The 10,550-nt window shown below is 46.9% G+C and overlaps 1 protein-coding gene across 2 annotated transcripts in view; it reads right to left on the bottom strand.

Annotated features, from left to right (window-relative positions):
* Positions 1-2,992: 2,992 nt before the first annotated feature.
* Positions 2,993-10,550, bottom strand: part of CNOT10 (CCR4-NOT transcription complex subunit 10) — a 58,395-nt gene continuing 50,837 nt past the window's right edge. For both annotated transcript variants that reach the window (XM_070359290.1, XM_005898137.3), the window contains exons 15-19: positions 7,206-7,336; positions 6,244-6,279; positions 5,926-6,053; positions 4,356-4,431; positions 2,993-3,455 (exon numbers count right to left, since the gene is read on the bottom strand). In XM_070359290.1, the coding sequence (XP_070215391.1) occupies positions 3,304-3,455; positions 4,356-4,431; positions 5,926-6,053; positions 6,244-6,279; positions 7,206-7,336 (523 nt within the window). In that variant the 3' untranslated portion in view covers positions 2,993-3,303. The remainder of the gene's footprint in view (positions 3,456-4,355; positions 4,432-5,925; positions 6,054-6,243; positions 6,280-7,205; positions 7,337-10,550) is intronic.

Genomic DNA, 10,550 nt, shown 5'->3' with positions numbered 1-10,550 from the left:
GTGAGGAAAAACTTCCAGGACATGGCATCTAAAACCTCTCAGCACAGTTAGGGTTAACTCCATTAGCAGTAAGCGAAAGTTGCTCAGTTGTGTCTGACTCTGTGACCCCATGGACTATATGGAATTTTCCAGGCCAGAATATGGAGCTTCTTTACCAGCTGAGCCACCAGGGAAGCCCAAGGATACTGGAATGGGTAGCCTATCCCTTCTCCAGGGGATCTTCCCGACCCAGGAATCGAACCAGCGTCTCCTGCATTGCAGGAGGATTCTTTTCTTCTTTTATTGAAGTACAATGGCTTTACAGAATTTTGTTGTTTTCTGCAGGCGGATTCTTTACCAGCTGAGCTACCAGGGAAGCCCCTCCATTAGCAGAGATGGTGGTTCAGACTGTGGTGGAAAAAATGAGTGGGAGAAGACTTCCTGGCTGATGGGCTCAGAAAGACAAGTCACAGAGGTGAAGAGCCTACATTTACTGCGCCCAGATCTGCTGAGGGCGGCTGTGGAGGGGAGAGCTGGACTGCTGGGGTCAGAATTTGACAACAGTGCATCAGATCTAGAGCGCTCCGGCTGGGAAAACGCTTCACCAGCCTTCTCGTAAGACGTGCAGCGTTGTACCCCCACCTGCAGCTAAGGATGGATACATGATTTGAACTACAGAGGAGATGGAGGCTGAGGTTTGCTGAGGGTTTCTGGGGAAACTTTGTTCCTGATGGTTTCTGATCACGACAGGGTGCCTTTACCCTCTTCTTTTCAAATTTTATTTTTGGCTGCGCTGGGTCTTTGCTGCTTCGAGCGGGCTTTCTCTAATTGCGGTGAGTGGGGGCTACTCTTCGCTGCGCAGCTCAGGGCTCTCCTCGTGGTGGTTTTTCTTGCTGCGGAGCATGGGCTTCGTTGCCCCGCGGTGCATGGAATCTTCCTGGACCAGGGATCCAACCTGTGTTCCCTGCACTGGCAAGAGGACTCTTCACCACTGGACCCCCAAGGAGGTCTTGCCTGCGTCTTCTTGCTTCAGTGCAGATATGATGCTGGAACATCCTGTGACCAGGGGGACAAACGTCCAGATGCTCTGTGGGAAAACAGAGCTGAGTCCCTGATAGCATCACTGGGCACCAAAGCCAAGGTCACCAGCTGCCTTCGGAACCCCTTCTCAAGTGGGATAGAGACTATCTTTAAGTCACGGATCCACTTTGTGCTACTCACAGCCAAGGGTATTCTTAAACAGCAACCTGGGGCCTCATCTGCCTCTTAGCTCTTCCTGCTTTCCCTCTAACTAATCAGCAAGTGGGGGAAGTTTCAGTTTCTTGAGATGTCTCCAAAGATGTATTGCCTTCGATTCAATTACAGGCCTTTTACCACCCATATGCTCCCAAGACCTGGTGGGCTCGCAATTTATGAAGCGTGTGGGCTTTGTCTGGAAAATGCCCTGGTTAAGCTCTAATCCTTTGGCCACCTGATGTGAAAAGCTGACTCACTGCCAAAGACGTTGATGCTGGGACAGACAGAGGGCAGGAGGAGAAGGGGGTGACAGGAGATGTGGCATCAATGACTCAATGGACGTGAGTTTGAGCAAACTTGGAGAGGCAGTCAAGGACAGGGAAGCCTGGTGTGCTGCGGTCCATGGGGTCCCAAAGAGCTGGAAACGACTGAGCGACTGAACAGCAACAGGCAAAGCTGCCACCATCCTGCGGCACACATGTGGGTCCCACAGACCTGCCGCAGATCTGGGGCGTGGGGAAGCAGCTCCTGCAGATTTGGACAAATACCGGTGCAGCCTACGACTCCCATCTCATTTGGAAAAGGCTTCGAGAGGGCCCCCACCTCTGTTTTCTGTATCCTCCAGGAAGGAATCTACTCTGTATATAAAACAACTTGTTGTTTAATCACTAAGTCGTGTCCGACTCTTTTGCAACCCTATGGACTGTAGCCCGGCCGGGCTCCTCTGTCCATGGGATTCTCCAGACAAGCATACTGGAGTGGGTTGCCATTTCCTTCTCCAGGGAATCTTCCTAACCCAGGGATCGAACCTGCGTCTCCTGCACGGGCAGGCGGACTCTTGACTGCGGAGTCACCAGGGAAAGCAACTGGCACATGCCAAGAGCAGGCGACCTGTGCACACCCATCCCACGTTCAAACGGAAGGAAAACCGCGCCCCCTTCTCCGAGTCACTCCTGGGTAGTGTCTGGTCACATCACACTCAGTTCCTGTAGATCCCTAACTAAAATGTTTGGTTTCAGCAACAGAATAATTCAGATGCAGTTTCTGATAAAACCATGTGCTTCTCTAAACGCTCCCCTCTCCCATTTGTGAAAACTGAGGAACCGTGTACATTCAGCTAGTGTGAACCCGGTCTTCCAGGTCAGGAACTAGAGAGATGCTGGCAGCAGGGACAATCCTGAATGGCCAGCTTTCATGAGGCCACCAAGCCTGATACTGACTGGGAGGTCACCCAGGTTCTCCAGAGTCAGTCTGCAGAGTGTTTTGTTTTTCCTGCTTTTAAGTTTAACGTATTGACCTTATCGACAAATTTTGGCCAGGTCAATCCCACAACACATACCTGTCTTTTATGAGAAAGAAGCTTTTAAGTTCCCGTTTGCATCTGCAACGTGATTAGCCATGAGCCTTGAACTCCCTGCTCACAGACTCCCTAACTGGTGCTTCTGCCTGACGGTACAGGAGGGTGAATGTGGCCAGTGCCCTGAATGCTGTTTGTTGTCATCTGTAATTTTTAAGCCGTAATTAATTCCTATCAGTCAACGCTTCTTAACCCAACCTGACTAGCCCTATGGGTCTTACTATATGCATTTTCTGGCCCCTTCAGTCACAACTAGGTCATGACACGTCAGCCTCCCCTGCCTTCTGCCCTGCGCAACCTCTGGCCTGGCTACTCATCTGCTCATGATGTGGTATCCATTTTTAAAACTTTAACATGAAATCTTGAATGCCAACATATTATAACCATTGCAAAAAAGACAAAATGTATTTAACAAGACTGTTCTGATAAGACTGTTTTAATTGCCTTTGACAGATATATCACATAATGGCTTAAAATGAATAATCTAGCAAAGATTATACGGAAAACAGATGAAAATGAGTTTGTGAATCCTTAACTGTATTAAGCTTCCAGCCAAAAAAAATTAAAAAATAAAATAAAATAAAAATCAGGGGTTAAAATCGTTTCAAAATTGTGTCTTCAAAACTAGCACCCTTCAGCATCTGTCTTTTATTCATTTTGCTGTGATACAACTAAAAAGGCTTGTAAATATTCCCCTGGGTCTCAGGTAACAGTTTTCCACGGGCACACTATCACTTTCTCTGCACAGTGAACGCTGGCATTTGGATGGGCTGGATCGGGTGGACGGGCTGGAACACTGGCTTCTTTCTCATTTCAGAGAGTGTTTTCACTGCAGGGAGCAGCTGATTCCTTTTGATGATCTGTAAGGCCAGCTGGGTATTACCTATAAAAACACTTCCCATTACAAAAAAGCATATAACAATAGCACCACCTAACAAAGCAAGCCCGTCAAGTCTCAAAAGGGAGGAAAAGACGATGGAGAAGAGCAGTGGTCTGCGGCCGCTGCTGGACACTAGAATCACGTAATGCCCCTGCGCCATCCTGGGAAATGCTGATTTAAGAAATTCAGCGTGTGAGCTAGGGGACAGAATTGTTAGAAGCTCTGTATTGATTTTAAGGTGGAGCCCAGTTGGAGAACTTAAAAGGGCTCTAGACTGTGCACTAACCCTGCCACGCCTTTCAGGAGGACGAGGCCTGCTGGGCGCCTTCTTCAGCAATAAAAAGAGGGGAGGCTCGTAAGGATTTCCACGATCAGCAAGGGGGTATGACGAACAACTCTTAATGCTTCTGTCCCCCCTCATCTCTCCCATTCAGCTCTCCTTTTCTACTTCACATCATCTCTCATGTAGGGCCCACAGCCTTTCTTCTAGGTCATATATGCCCCCAGAGGCATGACCTGGACTTAGGCTTGAATAAAAAATCCTCAGCAGGAACTGGCTTACGGCAAAGCTTATTAACGACATCTGTGTTTAAAACACCAAGGTGTACAACCCAAAACCACTGCACTCTGTCTCAGGTTCTCAATTAAGAGTCATTTGGATGCCTGAGAGAAAGGTTAATTAGTAGGGATGAATTATAATTGTCAGAAGTTATGCTATTCTGGATTTTCACAGATAAAATGATATACACTTAACCTGCAAGAACTAAGAATTTGTAAGATATCAGAAACTCCCTTGTTTACAAGAATGTGATGGTTAATATCTCTTCCGTTTCTAAGAGAAAAAGCAGACACCAAAAATCTCTGGCTCTCTGCAGGGCTATAGTCAAGAGAAGAACCACTCACCATTCTGTAGCTCAAGGTAGACGGCCAGCAGGATGGCTTCAGGGGGCACCTCTTTGGGATGGATCATTGAGGCCGCCTTCATTCAAAACAAAAGAGAGACCCATGAGAAACGGGTAGCTTAAGATACAAACTCCGAAAAAAAAAAAAAAAGATACAAACTCCGAGTAATGCCAAAAAAAGAAAAAGAATGTCAACCTACCAATGTCAAGTCAGCCAACTTACTCGAGCTCACTGGGACACTACAGTTCTGCTTGGATGGCCCTCAGCTGTCTGTCTTCATCCCTCACAATTAAACTAGACATGTAATTTTCAGTACATATTTATTTTCCCTTGCTTAGTCCGTAACTAGCTCTTAACAGGAGAAAGCGTTCCTTCTTTCTTGGTCTTCTCCTGCTTGGGATTTTTCTAGCTCTTGCCTACGCTTGTTTTTTGTTTTGTTTTGGTCATGCCCTGCGCCTTGTAGGATCTTAGCTCCCCAACCAGATATTGAACCCATGCCCCCTACTGTGGAAGCGTGGACCTAACCACTTGACCGCCAGGAAAGTACTGAATTAACATGCCCTTCCCAGTTCTGTGGAACCCCTCTGGGGCTGCTGATGGCAGTACCTGTTCCCCTACTACAGGTTGGGTCCCTGCCTGTGACTGGTCCAAGGAGGGGCAGGGGACCTAAAGAGCCCCGATCAAAAGTTCCCGAGACCGGCTGCTGCGGCCCCTCTGGGTGGGAGAAGTCAGAGGTCTAGTTTAGTTACACAGCGCCAGAGACTTTTATCGTGTGCAGAATTTCTTGGGTACTGACTTTGTGAACCCTTCTTTCTAAAAAGGTTTATTTGTAACTTAACTTTTTGAGTGGACAGAGATTCACGCAATTCAAAACTAAAAAGCAAACAGGTATCCAGGGAACAGTCTCCCACCTCAGTGCTCCAGCTACTCTGCGCCTCTCCTGTCATCCCCGAAGCCAATGTTAGCAGCTTCTGGTATATTCATCCAGAGGTCCTTTATGCATATACAGGATTACATAGAAAGTGTCGTGCATTTATTTGTTCCTTTCACTTAAAATATGTCTCAGATATGTTACTGTTTTAGTATGCAAGGTTTACAGCTGCCTTGGGTTCAACTATATGGAACACCATTCATTATTGGTTTGACTGAGCACTGATATAGATATGGTTAACAATCTTTTGAAATATTGATGATTAAAATTTTCAGGACAACTCTCCATTAGGTGCCTAGGTTCATTTGCAACAACAGTCAGTTGTGTGCGTTGCAAGAATGTCTGGGGACTTCCTTGGCGGTCCAGTGGCTAAGACTGCATGCTCCCCATGCAGGGGGCCTGAGTTCGGTCCCTGCTCAGGGAACTAGATCCCACAAGCAGCAGCTAAAGACCTTGCATCTGCAGCTAAGACCCGGCACAGCCAAGTGAGTATTTTTTAAAAAGAGTATGTCTGGAGGAGTCACATTCCAGTGTTTAACAAACTGACCAGAAGTCAGAAGGCAAACAGGATGACAGAGCCCAGCAATTCCAAGCCCCTGATGGCTGCTCCACGAGGCGCCCGGCCCGGCCCAGCCTCACCTGGTGGAGACACTTGCGGGCTTTGTCATACTCGCTCCGCAGGCAGTAGGCGCTGCCCAGGTTGAACAGCATCACGGTCCGGGCCGAGCTGACGGAACTGGGATAGCACTGAGGGGCCCGCTTCCCGGCTGGGGAGAAGAGCAGACCCGCGTGAAGAGGCCAGGCCGGGGCTCGGAGGCAACCCGTCCACCGCCCGCGAAGCTGCCCAGAAGTAAGCCTGGCTGTCCTCGGGTGGCAGAGGAAGGCCATGGAGGCTCGAGGGCGAGTCTTTGGGAAGCAGTCTGGGCTACTGAAGTCTTTACAAAATGTCTTACTTACAGGATTCCATTGCTTCATTTTCACCTTTGTCTGATCCTACAAAGACAAGAACATAAATCTGAGGGGGCCAGACAAAAAGAGTATATTTTCCAAACACTTAATTTTCTTTATGAAATGGAAATCTAATATTGAGGCAATCTGTCACAGTATTTCCTTTTCTACGTAGTGGAGGTTCTAACAACACTCGTGGCTCAGACGGTAAAGAATCTGCCTGCAGTGTGGGAGACCTGGGTTCGATCCCTGGCTTAGGAAGATGTCCTGGAGGAGGGCATGGCAACCCACTCCAATATTCTTCCCTGGAGAATCACCATGGTCACAGGTGCCTGGAGGGCTACAGTCCACGGGGTTGCAAAGAGTCAGACATGACTGAGCGCCTAAGCACACCGGTTCTAATAAAAGACACGAGAATGCCACCTGCCACCCACCAGCACCCCAAGTCTGAGAGATAACCTCAAATAAAGGGAATTCTAGTCTTGCTCCCTCAAAAATTTAGCCATGATTTAAAACTGACTTTTGAATGTGTTTTTACTCTCCCTGGGATTGTGGAATCCCTCCACAGAGAAAAACACAGTATAAGAATCAAAACAAATCGTTCTGGATTCCTCAGTGGTCCAGTGGTTAAGACTCCACACTCCCAAAGGAGGGGGCCCAGGTTCAATCCCCAGTCAGGAAACTAGATCCTACCTGCTGCAGTCGAGTTTGTATGCTGCAACTAAGGCTCCAAACAATCAAATAAATAAATTAAAAGAACCCCAAAAAACCGAATCGCTCTAACACCATCAGCATTTCAAAAGTCAGAATTTAGCAATTAGTACATAGTAAAGTATGGCTGCAACTACAGACTGCCGACCTATAACTCCCTTCCCTTCACAACCGTGCCCTTAAATTTCTATACGTCCTGAGTTACAACGGAAAGGGAGTAGAAATGGTGAAGAGTTCTGATCAAACATGTCTTCCTTAACCTTGGTCCTGCTCATTTGAAGAGATCCCTAAGGAGACATCAGTGACATTCTCTGGGTTCAAGTGAGTAATAGCATCAGAGATTCTGTCCAGAGAGATGAGGGCTTCTGCAGCATATAAATGACCCAGGAACCTGAAATGAAAAAAAAAACGGGTTTCAAATTGAAACGTAGGTCATCACAAAAATACCCAATGTATAATAAAATCTGGTGTATATGTAAAAATTTCACGTATGTTAAGAATCACTTAAATTTTTCTCTTTAAAAATATCTTAAAATATACAATAATTTTTATGTTAGCTAAGAAGGATGACACACATCAAGACAGCAGTTTAAAAGTGGGCAGTGAATCAACTGTTTTTCAATAAAAATTTAAAATACAGTTGACAAATGTATGCTGTTCTATTTATACAGAAAATACCATCGGGAAGCGATGAAGTTCTAAAGGAAGTGGCAGATCCTAGGGTGTGTGTCCTGGGAGTGGAGGGTCAGAGTTAGGGTTCTCCAGCCTGTGCTGCCACCTGGAAAATCCCATGGACGGAGGAGCCTGGTGGGCTGCAGTCCATGGGGTCTCGAAGAGTTGGACACGACTGAGCGACTTCACTTTCACTTTTCACTTTCATGCGTTGGAGAAGGAAATGGCAACCCACTCCAGTGCTCTTGCCTGGAGAATCCCAGGGACGAGGAGCCTGGTGGGCTGCCGTCTATGGGGTCGCACAGAGTCGGACACAACTGAAGCGACTTGGCAGCAGCAGCAGCCTGTGCTGCCAAATCAGGCAGAAGGCATCGGGGCACCAGACTCGGTTTGGGTCGGATCAGCTCTACTTCTTTAAATTATTTATAACTTTGGCTGCGCTGGGTCCATCTTCTTTGCTGCATGCTGGCGCTCTCTGTTGAGGTGAGCGGGGGCTACTCTCTAGCTGCGGGGCATGAGCTTCTCGCTGAGCTTTTCTTGTTGCAGAGCACAGGCTCGAGGGGCACGCAGGCTTCAGTGCTTGTAGTACATGGGCTTCAGGCTTAGCTGCCCCGCGGCATGTGGGATCTTTCCCGACCAGGGATAGAACCTGTGTCCCCCACATTGGCAGGTGGATTCTTAACTACTGGACCATGAGGGAAGCCCCTGGATCAGCTTCACTTATACTGCACAAGTGTCCTCCCCTTCACATCCTCTTTCCTGGGTGCAGCTGCTTCAAGGCAGATGTGTTTCCTCCAGATTTACAATAGCCTGGTTCTTTCAGTGTCTTGCTTTGAGCCATTTTCCCCAAGATCATCTGATTGATTTCTCAAAATTAAAACAGCCTTAGACATAATACTCCTTTGCTCAAAATCCTAATGACTCTTTCCACTTGAGAACTAAACTAAACTAAACTTTTGTAGATATAAAGCTCTCCACAGTTGGGTTCCGCTTTCCTGTATCCAGTCAACGTCTCACTCCCCCAAAGGTTCCTCTGTTCCCGTCACTGTCCTGGGCGGACACGCCACTGTGCTGCCTGCAGCCTTGCCTCCTGGGGTGCAAAGCCGGGCCAAAACCTAATCCTCTGAAAGGCCAGTTCAGTTCCCAACTCCTTGAGCCAGCCTGTCCCAACTGAGTCTGTCCACATGGACCTTGAGTCCTCAAACCTTAGACTCTTTCCAGTTTGACCGTTTTCTGGGATTTGTGCACACTCAAGAGCAGTTCTCTTTCTTTTCTCTTTTTGGCTCTGCTGCATGGCCTGTGGGATCCATTCCCTGACTGGGGATCAAGTCCAGGCCCTCAGCAGTGAAAGCACGGAGTCCTAACCACTGGACCATCAGGGAATTCCCAAGAGCCATTGCATCTCTCTCTCTCTTTGTTTCCTAAGAGCTATTTCTTTATTAAGCAATTTCTTTCTTCTAACTAGCGGGAGCTGTAATGCCCACTTTTTAAAATTAATTTTTAGTGGAGTATAGTTGGTTTCCACTGTTGTGTTAGTTTCTGCTGCACAGCCAAGTACGTCAGTTACACATATACACATATCCATTATTTGTTAGAGTCTATTCTCATGTAGGTCGGCACAGAGCATGGAGTTCCCTGTGCTACAAATTAGGTTCTTATTAATCTATTTTATATGTAATGCTCTTCCATTTTGCTTCCCCACCAGATACCCTATTAGAAATGACAACTTAAAAAACCAGTAACTTTAAATATATTTTGAAATAAGATATTTAAAAAATTGCATTAAACCAGAATCCATAAGCCAATAATCATTATAAAACACAGACACATTAGACTTTCCTGGTGGTCCAGTGGTTAGGACTCCATGCTTCCAAGCAGGAGGTGCAGATTCGATTCCTGGTCAGGGAACTGAGAACCCACATGCCCTGGCAAGGCCAAAAAAATAAAAAAAACCCTCCTCCCACCCATAAACATACAAATTCAAAGAACCACTTCAAACCACTTCATATTCTGTGAATTTACTTTAAAAAAAAAAACAAAACAAAACAATTAAATGCCTTCATGACACGCAAAGCCCAGACCTTCGGACGAGGTACACGAAGGTAAAGCCGCTGTGGTACCTGGGCTGTCTAAGGCACAAAAGCTTATCCTCAGTGCACAGACGGGGGTTCTGGCTCGTGATTAGAAACCACAGATGAGGGTAGAATGGTTAAAGAGAATTACAGATGAAATGATCAGACATGGCCAATCCCTCAATAAATCATAAAACCTAAGAATGTTGTTGCTTTGAAGTTCAGAGGGAAGAAGTTGATAAAGGAGGTTGAAAACCCTGCCACAAATGCCAAGGAAAGAATCTAATTAGGATTATTTGACAACAGTGATGACCATGTCAGTCAAAGAATTAAAAAAAAAAAAGGCAGCAAGGATCTGTATTTCATTTTTGTTTAAAAGAAACACATACGCAAAACTCTGCCCCGCCGATGGGGCAGCACAGTCTGAGCAGCAGGTGTCTGGCAGGCGCAGGCCAAGGTTCCTGGCTGGTGCTTCTCAGTGCTGGGGCAACCCGACTGCCTTGATCTCAAGCCCAGGACCCTCCAGGCCCAGAGTGCAGACGAGATTTTCTCACAGGACGGCAGAAGCTCTCATACTTGAATTCTGACAAAGTCTCTATGTTCCTGGATGCTCTTTTGCGGGGGGTGGGGGGCCTCGTCGTGCAGCCTGTGGAATCTTAGTTCCCTGACCATGGATCAAATCCATGCCCCGCTGTCGTGGAAGCATGGGGTGTTAACCACTGGACCGCTAGGTAAGTCCCAATCAATGTTAACCTTACATGCTTGTATAAAGTAGTACTTTTATAAAAGGCAAAAATAAACATTTACAGAACTGTTCCTCAGGGTATGACCTCACATTTCTAGGTGTTGCATGTTACAAAC

Source organism: Bos mutus, chromosome 22, assembly GCF_027580195.1.
Source record: "Bos mutus isolate GX-2022 chromosome 22, NWIPB_WYAK_1.1, whole genome shotgun sequence".
NCBI classification, from domain to species: Eukaryota; Metazoa; Chordata; class Mammalia; order Artiodactyla; family Bovidae; genus Bos; species Bos mutus.
The sequence above is the reverse complement of the archived record's forward strand: the minus strand, read 5'-3'. Positions and strand labels throughout refer to the sequence as shown.